At 57.5% G+C, this 18,269-nt stretch overlaps 11 protein-coding genes across 11 annotated transcripts; 6 read left to right on the top strand and 5 right to left on the bottom strand.

Moving 5' to 3' along the window:
• The first annotated feature begins 441 nt into the window (after positions 1–441).
• DL89DRAFT_178448 (uncharacterized protein) lies at positions 442–1,550 on the top strand. The gene is made up of 2 exons (XM_040883864.1): positions 442–1,080; positions 1,167–1,550. The coding sequence occupies exons 1-2, from the start codon at positions 707–709 to the stop codon at positions 1,303–1,305; spliced, it is 513 nt and encodes a 170-aa protein (XP_040742273.1). The 5' UTR covers positions 442–706; the 3' UTR covers positions 1,306–1,550.
• DL89DRAFT_268323 (uncharacterized protein) lies at positions 942–1,980 on the bottom strand. The gene has a single exon (XM_040887880.1). The coding sequence runs from the start codon at positions 1,663–1,665 to the stop codon at positions 1,357–1,359; it is 309 nt and encodes a 102-aa protein (XP_040742272.1). The 5' UTR covers positions 1,666–1,980; the 3' UTR covers positions 942–1,356.
• Positions 1,981–2,366: 386 nt separating this feature from the next.
• DL89DRAFT_224850 (Phosphoenolpyruvate/pyruvate domain-containing protein) lies at positions 2,367–3,125 on the top strand (the record flags this gene model as incomplete). Its single annotated transcript, XM_040884719.1, has 1 exon — positions 2,367–3,125. The coding sequence occupies one exon, from the start codon at positions 2,367–2,369 to the stop codon at positions 3,123–3,125; it is 759 nt and encodes a 252-aa protein (XP_040742271.1).
• Positions 3,126–5,406: 2,281 nt separating this feature from the next.
• On the top strand, positions 5,407–6,657 carry DL89DRAFT_224931 (receptor/non-receptor type protein-tyrosine phosphatase; the record flags this gene model as incomplete). The annotated part of the gene is made up of 2 exons (XM_040884723.1): positions 5,407–5,502; positions 5,920–6,657. Coding segments are annotated over 2 exons (834 nt in total), but the record flags the coding sequence as incomplete, so codon positions are not given.
• A 957-nt stretch (positions 6,658–7,614) lies between these two features.
• Positions 7,615–9,118, top strand: DL89DRAFT_178180 (ArgJ family protein). Its single transcript, XM_040883862.1, has one exon. It carries the CDS (start codon positions 7,756–7,758, stop codon positions 9,070–9,072), a length of 1,317 nt encoding a protein of 438 aa, XP_040742269.1. The 5' UTR covers positions 7,615–7,755; the 3' UTR covers positions 9,073–9,118.
• A 91-nt stretch (positions 9,119–9,209) lies between these two features.
• Positions 9,210–10,858, bottom strand: DL89DRAFT_284614 (WD40 repeat-like protein; the record flags this gene model as incomplete). The annotated part of the gene is made up of 2 exons (XM_040889792.1): positions 9,210–9,221; positions 9,257–10,858. The coding sequence occupies 2 exons, from the start codon at positions 10,856–10,858 to the stop codon at positions 9,210–9,212; spliced, it is 1,614 nt and encodes a 537-aa protein (XP_040742268.1).
• A 567-nt stretch (positions 10,859–11,425) lies between these two features.
• Positions 11,426–11,656, top strand: DL89DRAFT_293737 (uncharacterized protein; the record flags this gene model as incomplete). The annotated part of the gene is made up of 2 exons (XM_040890422.1): positions 11,426–11,536; positions 11,567–11,656. The coding sequence occupies 2 exons, from the start codon at positions 11,426–11,428 to the stop codon at positions 11,654–11,656; spliced, it is 201 nt and encodes a 66-aa protein (XP_040742267.1).
• Positions 11,657–11,660: 4 nt separating this feature from the next.
• On the bottom strand, positions 11,661–12,550 carry DL89DRAFT_268321 (uncharacterized protein). Its single transcript, XM_040887879.1, has one exon. The coding sequence runs from the start codon at positions 12,518–12,520 to the stop codon at positions 11,681–11,683; it is 840 nt and encodes a 279-aa protein (XP_040742266.1). The 5' UTR covers positions 12,521–12,550; the 3' UTR covers positions 11,661–11,680.
• A 110-nt stretch (positions 12,551–12,660) lies between these two features.
• Positions 12,661–14,172, bottom strand: DL89DRAFT_323415 (uncharacterized protein; the record flags this gene model as incomplete). Its single annotated transcript, XM_040891390.1, has 4 exons — positions 12,661–12,855; positions 12,904–13,419; positions 13,474–13,722; positions 13,996–14,172. 4 exons carry the CDS (start codon positions 14,170–14,172, stop codon positions 12,661–12,663), a joined length of 1,137 nt encoding a protein of 378 aa, XP_040742265.1.
• A 491-nt stretch (positions 14,173–14,663) lies between these two features.
• DL89DRAFT_268320 (uncharacterized protein) lies at positions 14,664–15,324 on the top strand. The gene has a single exon (XM_040887878.1). The coding sequence runs from the start codon at positions 14,934–14,936 to the stop codon at positions 15,207–15,209; it is 276 nt and encodes a 91-aa protein (XP_040742264.1). The 5' UTR covers positions 14,664–14,933; the 3' UTR covers positions 15,210–15,324.
• Positions 15,325–16,138: 814 nt separating this feature from the next.
• On the bottom strand, positions 16,139–17,953 carry DL89DRAFT_268318 (uncharacterized protein). The gene has a single exon (XM_040887877.1). The coding sequence runs from the start codon at positions 17,907–17,909 to the stop codon at positions 16,188–16,190; it is 1,722 nt and encodes a 573-aa protein (XP_040742263.1). The 5' UTR covers positions 17,910–17,953; the 3' UTR covers positions 16,139–16,187.
• Between the last annotated feature and the right edge of the window lie 316 nt (positions 17,954–18,269).

Raw genomic sequence — 18,269 nt, 5'->3', positions numbered from 1 at the left:
ACGACTGAGCCAGCCATCGTTTTGCGTGCGCTCCCTCCCTCGTCCACAGCATCCCCTTCCCCAAAAATAAAAGCGTTTGAGCCAAGCCCACACCAAGATCATGTACATGCAGAGAAGGGCAAGGAAAATAGAAAATGGACACAGCAGGTGTGTGTGGACAATCGAGGAGTGAAAACATTGCGTGCATCCTGGCTGTAGAAAATAGCAGGTGGGTAAAAGAGTGGTTTTTTGGGGAGACAGGCTGGCTCTGAAGGCGCCTTCCTTCAGATATTGTCTGTCAAGGCCGACCAAAAATAGACTCCAGGGGGGTGCAAAGGCCCGGGCCCCTGACCACCCGTCAATGTACCCGATCACTTTTTTCTTATTCCCCCGGGTTTTCTCTGTCGTTAATTATCCATTTCCTTGGAGTAGAGTATAAATGCACAGGAGCAGCCCAGCCCACGAAATCCCGGTTCCTTATTCGCATGCTTTTTCCTCCCCTTCTTCCTCCAGTTGACCTCATTTTTCTTATTAGACTAGCAGACCCTATTTATAGAGGCTCGCAGCACTTCACTGTTCGCCATTCCCTTTTTTGCACGTACCAAGCCCGGTTATTTTCTGTATTTTGCCTCTGCTGCCTCCTCTTCCCTGATACCTCCTGTTATTTTCATTCTATCCTTCTTTCACGCTGGATATCACAATACTCGTCCAAAAGCCCCCACATACCATGCCGTCCCACAGCGACGACGACATGCGCGGACGCCAGGCCGAGCTGCCCATCTACGTGAAGCTCGAGACCGAACCGCCGGTCCGCAAGCCAGGCCGTCCGCGCCTCGGCATCTCGGCGCATTTCCAAGACACGGGCGAGATGGCCAACCACAGCCACCGGTTCGTGTGGTGCATTGCGTGCATAAAAAGCGGGCGGGCGCTGTACAAAAAGGACCGGCTGCCGGCGCGCGGCGACCTGATGCAGCGGCATCTGGCGACGTGCCGGTTTGTTGACGAGGAGGTGAAGCGGCGGTTCTGCCACTCGCCGAGATCAACGAGCTCGGCATCGACGGCGTCGGCCGAGTCCAAAGTCAAGAAGGCCAAGATAACAAGGTAAGAAGGATTTGCCGGAAACGACAAAAAATGATACAGGCTTGATAAAAAAAAGCAGGTCGGGATTTTGTTTGGAATTCGTGCAGATGCATGGTGGCCAGCACGCTTGCATATCGTGTTTTATGCGGGCCTATTCGCCCTCGCCCCCACCCATCTCGGTGCTTCAATGCTGCTTGGACGATGTGTCTGTTCGGACATCGGTCCTTTTTTTGGGGGGCGAGGTAGAGAGGACAGTTTCTAAGCGAGCTGGCAGCTGCGACAATGGCTGGCTCGAATCTACATCGGAGCGTGCCAAGCTTGATCTGGCTCCGGAACCCTCGGTCCCGAGTTTTCATTTCCACTCCACTCTTGGCGCTTTTTCCACTCTGGCAGAAAATCCAGATTCTGTGCCCCCTGCCAAAAGCAGGAGCAGACCCATCGCAGCCGGTTTACGGGCTTTTCCCTTGGTGCTAAAATGTGATTCAGCAGCAATGATGTGCTAGCTTGTGCTCCACTGGGCAGAGAAAACGATCCGTTCCTCTTGTAGCCTGGCTTGCCTTCCATATTTGGGGTTGCTCCTCCTTTGTCATGAAAGCGGGCGGTCATCTCGCTCTTTTATTTTGTGGATGACTGGGAGGTTTTGGGATCTACCACAGCTTCTGCTGATAATAACACACGCACACACACGCAGGTCGGTCATCCCATGGATCAGGGGAGCGAAAACAGGCCATGGAATGCTGACTAAAACATGGGGGCTTCTGTTCTGTCGCTGTAGTTCTATGGCTGAGCTCCAAAATGTGGGGCCAGTGAGTCTCATTCCGTCGCCGACCACAGCACCGCTGCTGCCGACGCTGCCGCCACTGTCGTCAGCAATCACATCCAATATACCGCCAGTCGGGCACGACAATTCTCAGTACTCACAGCCACTAGTGCGGCCACAGCACTACCCGCACCAGAGTCCTCGACCCGCTGCCCAATACAGCAGCACCAGCGTACCACCACCACCACCACCGTCTCAACCACCAGCAGTGGGCATGACTCACAGCAGTGACATGCACAGCCTGCCAAGACCGCTGCCACGGCCGAACCTTCGCTACCCTAGGCCGTTGGATCTGCCGGCGATCAGCCAGGCACCCCCAAGCCATGGAGCGCACACGCATTCTGCGCCAATGGGCAGTTCTCATGGGTTCCATCCGTACGGCACCAGCTGGGGGCTGCGATCCTCGCCAGCCTCGTCAAACAACGGGTTCAACAAGCGGCACCACGCAGTGATTTCCAGCTTCCGCTCGACCCACAGCACATCTCCAATGTCGCAGACGCCCGCGCATAGCAACATTTTGCGCTCGAAGCTGCAGTCGGGCGTGCCTGGGTGCGGCGTGGTGCTGAGCATCGCCAGCCCGGTGACGGCTCAGCTGGCGGCGCGGCTCGGGTTCGACTGGGCGCTGATAGACATCGACGGGTTTCCGCCGCACAACGCCAGCGTGGTGGCCGAGATGGTGGCGGCAGTGACGGCGACGCAGCGGTGCTCGGCAATCCTGCGTCTCCCGGTCGGGGCATCGGAGGAGGTGGTGCGACTGGCAGTGGATGTGGGAGCACATGGAGTCATCGTGACCGGCGTGCACAGCGGCGAGCAGCTGTGGGGAGTCGTGAGAGTGGCCAAGGCAGGGCGGTCGTCGCCACCCATGTCGAGGCCTGACGAGGGCGATGTTCTGGTGATCCCGCAGATCGAGAGCACCGAGGCGGTGGACAGGATCCACGAGATCCTGGCGGTGCCGGGCGTGGACGCGGCGTTTGTGCGGCCGCAGAATCTGCCCAGCGGGCATGCATCGCCCATGCCGGTGGAGCCGATCCAGAGAGTCCCCGGCAGCATTCCGGTGGGCGGGGCGTTGGGCCGGATTGTCCGTGCAGCCGGGCAGCTCAACGTGCCGCTCGGCATTGACTGCGCCGACGGCGATACCGCGAGGATGCGGATCCAGCAAGGGTTCGGCATGGTCGTTGTTGCCAATGATGCAGATCTTCTCAGTGCTGGAGCCACCGAGCAGCTGCGCAGGGCGCAGAGTAGCTGAACACCATGGCAGTCTGCTAGAACTTCACAAGGTGCTTTCCAACCACCATTCACCATTCACTAACATTATTATCGTATGTCGTTTTTCATCACTTTTTGTATTTGGTTTTCCTTTTCTTTGCATGTTTCATTAGTAGACCAACATTCATCCCTTTGATTTCCACCAGCATGTGCCGTGGTTCTGCGGTCACATCTCTGCAAAGAGGTTTATTCAATACATCATGGCATCGTCATGGCCACAGCGCTTGGTCGAGCTGGCTCTAGCTTTCCCTTGATCACGTGCCACCAGCCGGTGCGCAGACTGGCAAGAGCTCCCCTCTTTCAACGAGCTCCTTTGCAGGCACACCTGCCCTTTTTCCTTTGCTCACCGCTATCTTTCCACACACTCTTTTGTTTTTCTTGCATTTCTCTTTGGCTTCAGGCAATCGGGCCTCTTTCAAATTTCGCAGCAGCCCATCCTTTTTATTGTTCGCTACTTGAGCGTACCTTCTTTCCTTTTCTCTCTCTTCAGCATATACGCGCTCTCTTCTGGCTCCCCATTTCAGCTCATTAAGCAGGAGAGAGGTTCTCTGTGTTCAACCAAAAAAGCATGGACCCGAGTTTGTCGCACAGCGTGGGCGACAGCACTGCGGACAGCAGGCGCCATGACAGCTTCGACCCAGTGGAGCAGCCCCCGCGCCAGCCGGGCATCAACACAGGCTTTGCTTTGACGTTTGCAAGCGCACCCTCATACTACGGGCCGCCGGACGAAGCCCTGGCGGAGACGCCCAGCAAGGCGGCGGAGAGCCCCGAGGGGCCATTCCGACTGAGCAGCGCATCGTCAACAGGCTCGGGCAGCTCGTTCGGGCAGCGCATGCGGGCGCGCAAGCCGAACGGACTGAAGCTGAATCTGAGCGGGCCCTCGAGCGCCTCGTCGTCAGCATGGGATCAGACGCCGCGGACGGGCCAGATGACGTTTGGGGATCCGGCCAGGCAGCACACGACGTGGTCGGCGAAGACGCCGGCGACGCCCGGGCCGATGCGGCGCGGGTACCAGCAGAACCGGTATGTGACATTGAACGGGGTCGGGCAGGACCCGGTTTCGGCCGGCTCCGATGTGGCGACGCCCAAGGATCTGTCGGGGACGATCAATTCGCTGCGCAAGGACCTGGTGTCGCGCAATCTGGCTGCCAGCGGGCTACGGGTCAATGCGGGATTCAATGGGATGGTGCCGCCGACGCCCTCGGTAGCGAGCCAGGAGACGGATACGTCGAGCTTGCAGCTGCCGCCGGCGACGCCCTTTGCGTTGGCGGGGCTGTCTGGCGATACTGCAAGGCAGGCGGCGAGGATGCAGGCGGGGGAGCAGGTCGCTGGGCTCACGTTTATTGAGCCAGCAGAATTTGCCGAGCGCATGGCACGCGCAGAGCCCGGGCTGGTGGTGGATGTGCGCAGGGCAGCGCAGTACGCAAGGTCGCGGGTGTCGACGGCAGTCAGCATGTCGGTGCCAACAACACTGCTGAAGCGCAAGTCGTCGACGGTCGAGCAGATCTCGGGGATTCTTGTGCTGTCGGAGGAGCAGAAGGCCCGGCTGGCCGGGTGGAAGGGCGGGCCGTGGGTGGTGCTGTATGGCGAGGGGACGGCCGAGGAGACAGTGTCCGAGGAGTCGCCGCTGGTCATGCTGGCGAAAAAGTTTATGAGCGAGGCAGGCGAGTCGTGCCCGGTGCTTGTGCTCAAAGGTAAGCGAGTGAAGTTCTTTTCTGAAGAGTAGTTTCTGGAGTCAGGCTCTCTGGGGAGCTGGAGCGGCGAGCGAGCTGCATGGCTCCCTCCCCCAAATGATTCCCATTAGTGCAGATCGAAACATACGCAATGTGCTAATCTCCATATGAACGACTCACACAACCAATCCCCCCAACGACGCGGTTGTATTAATCTCGTTAGGCGGGTTCGACGGATACTCAAAGATCCACCAGGCGTCGTGCGATACCGGGACCGGCCACACCCCATCGTCGGTTATCGATCTCTCCAATGCATCGTGCGTCACACACGACCACCCGCTTCTGCGCAAAATGCGGCAGACGCCTGGCGGCGGGTTCAACCCGACAGAGATTGTGGCGATGCGGCTGCCGCCAGACTTTTCCGCCAGCAGCCAGGCCAACCCGACCGACGCGCAGCTGCAGAAACTGCCCGAGTACCTGCGCAGGGCAGCGGATCCGCAGACAGGCGCGCAGCTTTTATTCAAGCTGTTCAAGAAGGTGGATATGTCGGAGGCACAGCGCATGTCGTCGATGATTACGAACAATGGCATGGTGACGAACGAAAACCGGTTCACAATATCGGCAGGGCTGGAGCTCGGGTCAAAGAACCGGTACACGAACATCTGGCCATTCGACGGCAACCGGGTCAAGCTGCGCAGCACCAACAAGGCCAGCCAGCCGGCCGGGCTGCCAGCCGACATGCAGCATTTGATGCAGAAGCGGCCGGTGACCACGGGCAACACGCTGGCAGCGCGGCTAACCAGCTACATGGCGGCCAAGAGCAATAATGGCGAGGCAGAGGGCAAGCTGGCGGGGCAGCCTGGCGTGGATGCGGTGGGTATGCTGGCGTCACGGAAACTCAACAGCAAGCTGAAGCTGAGCAGTGTCAGGCCGCAGAGCATCAACACGCTGGCGACGCCATCGGAGAACCGGCAATGGCAGGTGGGCCAGGCGGCAGCCAAGCGCAGCAGCGTGCGGGCGGAAAGCACAGGCAGGCCTCTGATGGCGTCCTCGCTGGACAGCGACTCGGTCATGGAGGAGCCGCCGTCGCCGGGCCCGCAGAAGCGCGCAGCCAGCGACTACGTCAACGCCAGCTACATATCGTACTTTGACGGGCCGCTGTACATTGCCACGCAGGGGCCGTTGCCCGACACAGTCAATGATTTCTGGAAGATGGTGTGGGAGCACCACTCGCGCGTGATCGTGATGCTGACCAAGGAGTTTGAGGGCAACCGGGCCAAATGCCACCACTACTGGCCAAAGACGGTCGGGGAGACAGTGACGTATGATGATATCATGGTTACGTGGGAGGCGGAGGCGGAGCACCCGGACGACTCCAGCGTGGTGGCTAGGCGGTTCGCGGTCAGCAGGCCGGGCGAGTCCTCGGGGGCGACGGTGCATGTGACGCATCTCCAGTACGTCGGCTGGCCCGACCACGGCGTGCCCGACAACCCGCTGGGCGTGCTGCGGCTGCGGCAACTGGCGCGACGCGCGCAGGCCGAGAGCGAGCGTCAGGCCGATTCGGCTCCAGTAGTGCCGATGATCGTCCACTGCAGCGCCGGGTGCGGGCGCACCGGAGCCTTCTGCGTCATCGACACGATCCTGGCCATGCAGGAGACGGACTTGGGACCGGAAAAGATCGAGCGTTCGGCCTGCCACCAGTCGCTGGAATCGTGGACGGACGAGCCGCCGTCGGAGTTTCGGCAGGACCTCGTGTTCATGGTGGTGATGCGGTTCCGCGAGCTGCGGGTGACGATGGTGCAGACGAACCGGCAGTTTGTGTTCTGCCACGAGGCACTGGCGTGGAGCGCGCTGGGGGTCGGGCCACGCGCACTGGAGCGGATTCTGGACGGGCGGCTCATGTACGAGTGGAACCGGTCGCGCGGGGTGGCCGAGGAAGCGTGTGGTGACTTGACGCATATGCTGAGGGCGTGGCAGGAGATGGCGGTGATGATGGCGCAGGCGGACCGGGCCGAGGGCGACGCTGGCAGAGCCAGCATAGACGTATATAGCGGCTCCGGCTCGGTGGCCAGCCGCAGCCGACTCTCGATGCTGGTGCCTGAGTCGGCGCTCAAGCGCTCCAACACCATCGGCGTGACCAAGCGCGGGCTGATTGGCGCGCTGTTCCGCCAAAACAGCGAGGAAATAAAGACGGTCAGCAGCGAGCCGGCCACACATACGGCGGCCACGCCCGAAATGGAGGAGACACAGCAGATGGCTGAGGCTGAGGCAGGAGAGGCTGAGCAGGTGCCGAGGCTGCGCAACCCGCTGCAGATGTCGTTTATCGGCGAGCACGGCACGATCGACTACGCCAGCGTGCGCACAGCCCCGCGTGTTCTGGGGGTCGAGACGCCGGCGCCCACATCGCGTGCCGGGTACTTTGATGTGAAGCCGGCAGCGCTGACGCCGCCGCTGCGCTCGAGCTCATCGTCGCATGGCAGTGCTGATTACTTTGGCAACCGCGGGGTCGGGTATGTGTCGCCGGAAACTAGCAGCAAGCAACAGAGCGGGTTTCTGTATGTGGAGCCGCCGTCGTCGACGGCCGAGGACTGGCGACGCAGCGTGCTGGGGCGGCTGGCGATTGACATGTCGTCGCCCGGCGGGGAGGCGGGGCAGGGAGAGGCGCCGGGCTCGCCATACAGCCCGTCGCGGCCGCATGACTCGCCGCGTGTAATGTAGGGAACAATGGCTGAAATAGATATCAGGGCAATTTTTTTCCAAGAATCAATCGATGTAAACGCATAAAATCCAGGAGAGTGGTGAGTCACTCCCTGCCCCTCAAACTCAGTCTGGAGTCTCTCCTTGCATGAGATATGTAGATAAGCAAACGGCTGACATTTCTCTCTCTTTCTTCTTCGTCCACCAGCTTTTTTCTTTTTACCCATCCTTTTCATAACCATGTTGTCAGCACGGAACATCCAGCGCCTCGCCCGCCGTTTCAGCACCGACGCCAAGCAGTTCCCGGCAAACAAGCAGCGGTTCATCCCCAGCACGGGCACCTACCCCAAGGGCTTCTTCGCCGGCGGATCGCACTGCGGCGTCAAGAAGGCGGGCAAGCCCGACCTGGCCATGCTTCTATCTGACCGGCCGACCATAGCCTCGGCGGTGTTCACGACCAACCAGTTCAGCGCGGCGCCGGTGCAATACGACCGCGGGCTCCTGAACTCCACGCGCCAAGCGGGGAGCGCGGACGTGCGCGTGGTGGTGGTGAACTCGGGCTGCGCCAATGCGGTGACGGGCAAGCAGGGCCTGAAGGACGCGCTGGCCATGGCGGAGGCCGGCGGCGAGCGCGCCAGGCAGATGGACGGGCAGGCAGCGAAGGCACTGGTAATGTCGACGGGCGTGATCGGGCAGCAGCTGCCGATTGACAAGATCTGCCAGGGCATCTCGCGGCAAGAGCTGGGCAGCTCGCATGATGACTGGATGAAGGCGGCGGTGGCGCATATGACTACGGATACGTTCCCGAAGCTGCTGTCGCGCACGCACGGCAATATCCGCATGGCCGGGATCACCAAGGGCGCGGGCATGATCCACCCGAACATGGCCACATTGCTGGGCACCGTGTGCACGGATGCGGCGGTGACGCAGCCACTGCTGGACAAGGCGTTGGCGTATGCAGTGGCCAGGTCCTTCAACGCCATCTCCATCGACGGCGACACTAGCACCAATGACACCATTGCGGTTCTGGCCAATGGCGCCAGCAACAGCGAGCTGATCTCGGACGCAGACTCGAAGGAGTTCATCGAGTTCCAGCAGCAGCTGGCCGAGTTCATGGCCGAGCTGGCGCCTCTGGTGGTCAGGGACGGCGAGGGCGCGACCAAGTTCATCACCGTCGAGGTTAATGGCGCACGGACCTTTGGCGATGCCAAGCAGGTGGCAGCGGCTATTGCGACCTCGGCGCTGGTGAAGACTGCGTTCTACGGGCAGGACGCCAACTGGGGCAGAATTCTGTGCGCAGTTGGCTACGCTGGGGTGCCGCTGGATACCACGCAGGTGGATATGCGGATCGTGCCTGGCGACGGCTCCACCCCGCTGGAGCTGGTGAAAGCGGGCGAGCCGCAGCTGCCGGTGGATGAAGGCAGGGCGGCCGAGATCCTGAAGCTCGAGGACGTCAAGGTGCAGGTGGAGCTGAATCTGGGCAGCGAGATGGCGAGAATGTACACGTGCGACCTGAGCCACGACTACGTGTCGATTAACGCCGACTACCGGTCGTGAGAAGGGATTGCAGCGGCTGCCCGGGCCCTCTCGATGAAGGCGGTAAAGATAACTCGTAATAATCTAAATAAATAGCACTCTAAAGGGGGATCTATGCCTGAGTGCTCGGATCAAAGCGCCATGTCTTCACGGTCCAGTCATCGCTGGCACTGCACAGAATGCCGCGCCTGGGGTTCCATTTGACGTCATAGACGATGCCGCGATGGCCCTCGAGCCTCTGCACGACGCTGGCAGACTCGCGGTCCCACAGATACACGACGCCGTCCTCGCTGCCGCCGACCACCAGCGACTCGCCAAGGAACCCGGCGCGGATAAAGTTCTTGCTGGTGTTCTGGTGGCCCTTGTACCGGCGCAGGCGCTTCAGCGTCCGCAGGTCCCACAGGCGGTTCGAGTTGTCCTTGCTGGACGACAGCAGCAGCGTGCCCGACATGTTGGCTGCCACCGACGTGACCTCGCCCAGGTGGCTGCGCAATGTCCGCACGCACGTGCCCGACAGGGTGTCCCAGAACTTGATCGTCTGGTCCTTGGACCCCGAGACCACCAGATTGCCCAGGGCATTGGTCGTCGCCGACGCCACCGACAGCTCGTGGCCCACCAGGCGCTGCACCGTGCGCTGCGCCGCCAGGTCGTAGACGCGCACCGCGCGGTCGTAGCCGGCCATGATCACGTGCGTTTCCGCTGCATTCAGCCCCACGCTGTACACATCGCCCACGCCATTCACCACCGCCACGCACTGCGGCTTGGCCAGATCCCGGATGTCCCACACGCGCACCGAGCCGTCGCCCGATGCGCTGAACACTCGGTCGCCGCGCCGGTCCGCGCACACGTCCCAGATGCGCGACCCGTGGCCCTTCAGGATTGCGCGGCACTCGCCGCTGTCCGTGTCCCATACCCTGACCGTGTTGTCGCTGGAGCCCGACGCCAGATACCGGCCCGCCTCGCCCGCCCACGCCGCACACTTGACATTGCCCAGGTGGCCGGCGAACTGCCGGTATGCCGAATTCGGCACCGTCTCGGGCGCATAGTCCGCCAAGAGCGTCGGCACCTGGGGCACCGACTCGGCGTGGTACTCGCACGACTCGATCTGGTACGCGACCGCCTGCCGCAGCAGATGCAAGAGCCGGTTCGGCTGCATTGGCATGGCCAGCCGCTCCCGCCCTGTGATCTCAAACTCCAGGATGCTCTGCAGGTATTCGGCCAGCCGCTCGCGCGCCGACGCTATCCCGTCCCAGTTACGGAACGCCGGCGCATCCGCTATCGACTTGGCCGTCAAGAGATAGCACAGGTCGCGGAACTCGCCCGCAAACGCCTGCTGCGCCTCCAATGCCTTCAGATGCTTCATCAGCAGGGCAAACGCCTTTTGCGGCTCGCCGTCGTCAATCAGCTCCAGGTACCGCTGCTTGTACACATTATACAGAATCTGCTTCTTGTCCTGCAAGTGCGCGCCGCTGCACAGCCGCTCGGCCTCCGCCCACTCGCCGTCCAGAACCGCCGCCCGCAGCCGAACCACATCCGAGATGTACTCGCCCTCCTGCCGCTGCTTGACGTTCGCCTCGTCGTACAATGTCACTTTGGTTGCCGCATACCCTTGCGTGTCAAGGTACTGTGCGATTAGCCGGATGATGTCCCGCTGGATCCGCGGGTTGCTCTCGTCGAATAGCTCCGAGCTCGGGTCGGTGCAGAGCCGCGACCGCTCGCCTGCGTGGTTATGGAACTGTCGCTGCAGGGACCCGTCTGTGCTCACCCCTGTGTCTTTGTCGTCGTCCTGCTCATTGCAAGTGTTCATTTCAGCAAAAAAGAAACTAGTTGTGTTGAATTTCGGACTAGTCTAGAGGTCGAATTGAGCAATAATACAAATAATAAAAAAATTACACCAGGACACAAGGATAAAAAAGCACGCCTGAATTTTTTTCCTCGACTTTTGGCAACGAGTCGCTTAAACCCCATCTCGATCACCCATCGTTTAAATGGATCTGGGTTTCAAAAGTATGAGCAGCTTTTTCGGTAAAATGGACATTGGCTTCCATCTTGTCTGTGGAGTCGTGCGCACAAGCCCTGCACGTCAAAAGCAGAAATACCATCTTTCATTTTTCTTTGACTCCATGCTTCCCGCATATCTTGCCTTTTGGCCACGAACAGATGCACCCATGTGCCAACGAGCTAGGCTGCCAACAAACCTCCGTTTTAAAAACTTGATCACAATCAGCCAGAGTCCTGGCGTGATTGCCATAAACATCATCAAGGAGACTTCCCCACGCCAGGGTAGCATATCCAGTACTCTCGCCACCCTCACGCCCTCTCTCTCTCTCTCGAATTCGTTTACCCCCCGTTCCCTCACAATTCACAACAGAAAATGTCCAAGGCCGCCAAACTGACGTTCCTCAGCTCGTGCGTATTCGCTACTGGCACCATCTACTTTGTGCATCGCGCCCAGGAGCTCGAGCGCGCGTCCATGTACCAGGGCGTACTGCGTGACCAGGAGCGCAAAGCACAGCGCGAAAAGAACCTGCGCGAGCTCGACGAGACCCGCGCACTCCACGCCCAGATGGTGCAGACCCAGCCCGACGTCCACCCAAAGCAATGAGAAAAAAAGGATCAATATATTTTTTCAACTTGTCTTATCTTCCTCGGTGAACTTGCGCTGCGGGATCGTCTCCATGAACGCCGTCTTCCAGTCCTCGGTCTCGACAAACTTCACCAGCATCTCGAAGATCTGGTTCACTGTCATGACCTTGCGCGTCGACATCTTCACGTACTCGCCAATCGGCAGCCTTGCATGTCTGATGCCCTGCTGCTGCGCCTTGTCCAGCGTCAGCTTCGGGTACCGGTTCTTGTCCACAATCCCGCCCACCACATACACCGTGTTCTGATCCAGCTCCTCAACCACATTGTCCGAGTCCGCCGTCAAATACACCAGCTCATCCTTCTGGAATCTGTCGATATACTCGCGGTCGTCAAACGTGATATGCTCCTTGCTCCACATCTTGTGGTCCTTCAGTGCAGTCGCGAACCGCTCGCTGCCGCGGCCATGCAGTTTGGTGATATGCAGGTTGACGCGCCTTTTGGCCTGCCGGTTGACCGCGTAGCAGCGCATCACCTGCGAGCACATCGACTTGACCTCCTTGTCGTTCATCTTGTCGTCAAAGTCCATGTCCAGCACTATCCGCACTGTGCTTTCCGTCTGCTCCACCTTTTCCTGGGGCCGAGCGTCCGCCTGCCGTGCGCGCTTGCGCTTGCGGCTCTCGCGTGCCTTCTCCCGCTGCTTCTCCTTGTACTCGTCTGCATGCAGTGCCCATTGCTCGGTCTGCATCACTTTTTTCTGCTGGTTGCGCGACAGCTTGTGGAATTCCTCCAATGCCATACCTGTGGGCACATAGTCGTTCACGCTCAGGCTCTTTTTGGCCGCCGGGCCATTGCCGTTTTCCGCGGGCTTGGTGCTGTCTGACATGGGAAGTGGGGAGGGGTTTGAGAGATAAAATCTATTCGAATTGCTACCAAAAGATATCTTATATCTGTCCCCAAACTTTGGACTAACCAGCTAGATCCATGTTTTGGGACAGCTGCCAAAAGGAGAAAGGCACATTATATTCACTTTTCCGGCCTGCTGCGCTTTACCACCGGCGTCTCAGGCACCATTAGCGGTGCCGCCATAGCGTACTGCCGCCGCCGCAACCGCGAGTACACATTCCCGCTGCTCTCTGCCCTGCTCACGGGCGTCTCAGGCACACTCTCAAACGCAGCCCGCATAGTAGCCCTTCTAGTCGGCCTCAAGCGCACCGGCGACTCGCCGACAAACAGCCTTCTTTTACCCACACTCCGTGTCGCTCTTACTGGAGTCGGCGGCGTCTCGGGCGCCAAAACCTCCGGCAGCTCTGTGCTTGGTCTTTGGTATGAGGGCGGCATCTCGAGCCACCGGAGCAGTGTGTCCGGCGGCGTATATCCCACAGGCGTTCGGACAGGTCTTTGTGGGGTATGCAGATTCAGCAGCTCGTCTTGGTGCTCGTACTGCAGGCTCTCCTCGTACTGGAATGCGGCCAGGGACCCGGACATATATGTGCTAGCGTCGGAGAATAGCTGCGACATGTCCTGTAGGGCCGCAGCGATCTCCGAGTCCCTCACCATATCGTAGGGCTCTGCTGTCTCCCACGACGGCGCTTTGCCTGCCTGCCATGCCGTGAGTAAGGCGCCGGCATCATATGTCTCATCACTATCGCTGATAGTTTCCGATTCGTAAATTTCGCATGCACTGGAGCCTTCCAGTACTCTTGCTGGCATGCTGCCGTCCGCCATCTGCCAGAGCACGGTAATCGGCAGGCCAAACACTGCCGCGCCAACAACCCCACTAGCCTTAGTAATCACCCCCTGCCCACCCCCACTACTGCCTGGCCGCCCGCGTCTTACACCCATCTTCGCCCATGCACTGCCAAACACCTCCAGCAATGCAAAGAACCTATCCACAGTTGCCTGGTCGCCCTTGGCGCCCTCCACCCACTGCATGGCCGAGCACCCGAACCAACGCTCGGCAGTGCCGCCAAACGCCGTCGCATGCCAGATTGCATTTGTGTGGATTGGTGAAATCGCCATGGCTATTTTGAAGACCCACTGGATGCCGGTGGCGCCGCAGTTCTTGCACTGTCCCTGCGCTGCGACCTTGCGAGAGCACTGCGGGCAGCTCGGATATGCTAAATTCTGTCCATAGCCTGCTGTGCGGCCGGCGCCAGGCATGCGCAGGATCTGGCAAATAAAAGTACCCTGAGACATGACATATGGTAATTGCCCACCAGAGAAAAAAAAAAACCCTGGTGCTGCGCAGCATCAAGTACCTTTGCATGAGATTTATTCGGGATATGGGGCAATGTTTCGTTACATCCCTAGAAAGATAGTGATTTCCTTTTTTACACGCTACTTGGCATCCTTGCCGACCGGCTCGTACGGGTTCTTGTAGCAGTGCTGCGGCGCCAGCCGGATATAGTGTTTGTCCTTAAGCCGGGTCACGCCGGTGTACACGCCGAATCCGACCGTAGCCGTCAGAACCGTCATAAACGGGACTGCCTCAGTCGTAATGGGCACTATGCCGCCAAGCTTGAACAAAACCTTCATTTGTGCAGTTTTCTGGGTTCGATAAAGTACAAGGGAGGGTATTCTGAGAAGAAAATAAAAATGTACACTTTGTATTTCTTCAAAACATTTGGGCTGTAAGAAAAGAAAAAAGTAGCTCTGGGCCCTCCTGGACTCATCGACCCCAGCTGACCAGCACGGGCACTTTTTGTTCTAGGCTCCTCCCCTATTTTACTTCACTGGTGTGTAATACTGCATGTAAACAACTCTGTCAATGCAAAAAACAATTGGCCACTGGCCCAATAGCCGGCCAGCCAGGCGGGTGTGAGGATCAGGTGCGATTGATATTCGTAGGCGCATTTGTAATATTACCTAGGTAATGCAAAGGGGAATGAACCTCGATCCGTTTCATCTGCTTGTTCATAGGTACCTGGGCTGGGCCATGCTAGAAGTCCCTTCCCATACATCGGGTTTGGATAGCTTCCGTTTAGCTGGTGGTGTTTGATCGGCAAGAGGCGAGACGGGAGATAGAGCACTAGGCATTTGCTGAAAATGAACCCAGCCTTGTTTCATGCTTACTGAATATATTTCACATCCCCCTCTCTTTCCACAAACTCTTGCATTCTGGTCTATCCTCTAAAGTCTGTATATAAACGCCGGTCCATGCCCAGCGGGTTCTATTGTTCCTGACCATCACAACATCAACCATTTACTTGATAGCCAGATCTGCCTAACAAGCAAAAAACAGTTGTTTTTCTTCATTTCGCAAACTAGCCCCTGCCCTTTTATACAACCTAATCATCATGAAGTCTTTCGCTGTCGTCGCTCTTGCCGCCGCTGCTGTTGTTGCCGCCAATGGCGCTCAGCCTGCCCCCGACCACCAGAAGGTCTACTCGACTATCCTCGGCCCGCAGTACTACCAGAACGCCGCCCCTGTGGTCGTTGCTGCCTCGACGGTGGTCCAGAATGCTGGCTCCGATGAGGTCACTGTCACCTCCACCGTCACCAACGGCGCCACTGCCAACGCCCTCTCGCTCGGCTCGGCTCTGCTTGCTGGCTCTCTGCTCTTCTACATGTAAGCCGAGTATCAGGAATGAGAAAAATTACGGTTCAACGAGAAATTTCTAGGAATTGCAGGTTCCCTCCTCTCGTTTTGCAATTTCAAGAACAGAAATACATATTTTTGAAATTGAAGTACTCACACACCTCTTTTCATCTCCCATTTGATGCAATCAATGTAATGGCATGGATGCCATATTGCTAAATATGCTTCATGATGTGGCTCGCAGCCATTGCTCATGCGCTGGGCAAGCGGCAATCTTAGTAGGCATTCATAGTAAAGAGCTGCTTCTTGCTCCATTATAGCATGGGAGCGCCGCCCCTCCTGCACCCTGCACCCTGCATTCTGTACTCTGTCCTGTCACTGGCTCTTTTCAATCCCTCCTCATATCTTCCCCAAGGGGCATTGCTAAATGCCAGCAGTATTTATAAGCCAGGTCACATAAAGCAGCTAGGGAAAATTTTGCTAGCCGAATCTTTAACCGCCTTCACTTTTTCTTTTCTCTCCAAAACAAAAACAGGTCAGATGCAAATGCTGCAAAAGCTCAAAGTCAACAATATACAGCCAGACCACGGCGCCTTGCCGCTGCTCAAGAGATCTGACATGATCTGCGACAATCATGGATTCTGCAGGTACCAGCACAAAAACTGGTTCCATGTGATCTGGGTCAGCTGCCTGGCGCTGATTCTTGTCGGCCTGATCAGTTGGCTGGTTTTCACTCACCGCCGCCGTAGACGCAAGATGGGAGGATATGTATCTAGGTGCTCTGAGCCACTGCCCAAATATATGCCAGCAGATAATGGTCTATACATATCGCCATATCCGCTGCCGACGTATTCCGAAACACAGGCAACCAGGATTGTGGTCAGAGCACCCGAACCTGTATACACCGGGGTATGTATGCCAATCCAGCCGCCGTCGTATCATAGCAGCCCACGGGGAAGCGAGGAGGTTTAGTTTGAATGAATTCTAATATATGTATCTAAAAGGGTATAATTTACCACTCACTGGAAATCAAATATTCGACATTATGAGCTCGCGAGTCCTGGAATATCTTTCGCTTCAGCCGCTTTGGGAGATGAGAGATAGTCCGGTAGTTCTTTTCCTTCTTGCTCTCTGGATGCAAGGAGACACGCTGCAGACTTGGGATTAGCTCTGCCATCAGCAGTAAGTACTCGCCGCCCTTGAGAACCGTCGGAAATTTCATAGCAAAGATGCCCAAACTCCGGAGCCTGCTGTTGCTCACCTGCAAAGTCTTGCGGCACTCGTCGATGTACTCTTCCGGCAGCAGCTTCATTGACTCGTGTGTTTCGTCGTTGTATAGTGACAGTCCTGCCCGCGTCACATTAGGCAGTGAGCCAAGAAGTTGAACTGCATGGCTAAACATGATAGACGTGTGGGTCATGTCCAGAACCTGCAAGGATGTGCAAATGCATTTGGGCGCCAGCAAGACATCAGGATTAACCCACATTACATCATGCAGTTTTGCCACCTTCAGGCTTTTGCTTATCGTCATTGTCTTGGTGAACAGCGGCCCACGTAGATATCTCATCAAGTACCGATGACGGAGTGGGAGCCTCATGGAGATACATTCCAGGTTTGGGAAAAAATTCGGCTCGGCGGTTCCCAGATCATCTAGCATTATCATCAAGGGCTCGTCGACCTCCAGCCTCAGCACACGAAGGCTCTTGCGGCTCTCCTTCAGAAACAGTGCACTGGTGAACGGGAACTGCCCTTTCACCTCGAACTCCTCAAGCTCTGGGAATGGGCTAATTAAAAACTTGCGTATCTTGTCGCTGCGTTTGCCCGAGCTGGCGATAATGCGCAGACTCTTCAGCTGTGGGTAAACAAGCGTCTGGTTCGATGAACCTGGGCACAATGTAATCTTCTCCATGGCGTGGAACGTTACCTTCTCGATATAGATGCTTTCCAGCGTCTGGGCGTTGTTGCGGATCAGGTCAACGTGGCACTGACCCTTGGTGTGCTTTGTGATCTTAACATGCCTAAGACATGACTGTGTCTGCGCCAGAATCTGCCGGCTGATACTGTATTTATATGTGCTGAGCTTGAGCGGCGATTGCACGATCTTTGACAGCTGCGCAATTGCATCCACACTGAGCTTCAAGCTGGGCACGCTGGCCCACTTCGTCTCCAGTCCGTACATCATCATTTTCGACACCCGCGGCATGTATTCGCGCACAAGGCACATCAGGTCGGATATGTTTTTGCCTCGGATAGCATCGTCAAACTCTGCCGGCAGCAGACCCTCGCTGTGCGGGCTGTTGTTGGCTAGCACCTGTCGCCACCACGGCCACACTTCGAGCTCGCAGACGTTATACATTCTACCGGCTGTACTGAAGAACTTGCGCAGCTTTACGATAACCGTTTCGTCCAGGCACAGCTGATACAAGTTGAACCTCAGCCGCACCCGTCTTACGTACCCATGCTGCTTTAGATCAACCAGCTCCTGTAGATTCGCGCCGATGGCTAGCGGCTGGTCTTCCACGTCAAGGTCAGTAAACAGGAGAGTGGCCCAGCGGCTACACAGCATGCGAAGAACCTGGTACCACTCGCGGCTGTGGCTGTAAAGGAACTTCAGGGGGTCGCATATATCGCCGACTTGCATTCCATCTAGAATCCTGCCAGATGTGTGAATGGCTATCTGCTCGATGATAGGCAGGGGGAGAGTCATGAGCGCCGAGGGCTGGTTTATCGCCATTATAAAAAAGAGTAGAGATATTCAAGGCAAAGGGAATACTGGAGATGAAGGGATAAAGAGATTATGTCAGGGGGGAGCGCTGCAGCATTTTATATCTGTCAACAAAGGGAGAACTGGGTGCTGCGCAAAAAAAAGGACATAATTATAGCAGCAACCATTTTTACTTGACCAAGGCAGGAAAGCGGATCTGCATGCATGCATGGATTTGTTTTGAATAGCCTCGCCTCGCTGATTTCTTCCAGCGTGTGCTGCGCAAATACCGTGATGCCAGAGAAAGGGGCCAAAGCAGCCATGATGCATTGCTAACCAGAGGAAGAGCTGAATACCATCAAAGTGTGGTGACATGACTAAGTGGATGGG

Source organism: Linderina pennispora (genome assembly GCF_002104995.1).
Source record: "Linderina pennispora strain ATCC 12442 chromosome Unknown DL89scaffold_9, whole genome shotgun sequence".
Taxonomy (NCBI): domain Eukaryota; kingdom Fungi; phylum Kickxellomycota; class Kickxellomycetes; order Kickxellales; family Kickxellaceae; genus Linderina; species Linderina pennispora.
The sequence above is the reverse complement of the archived record's forward strand: the minus strand, read 5'-3'. Positions and strand labels throughout refer to the sequence as shown.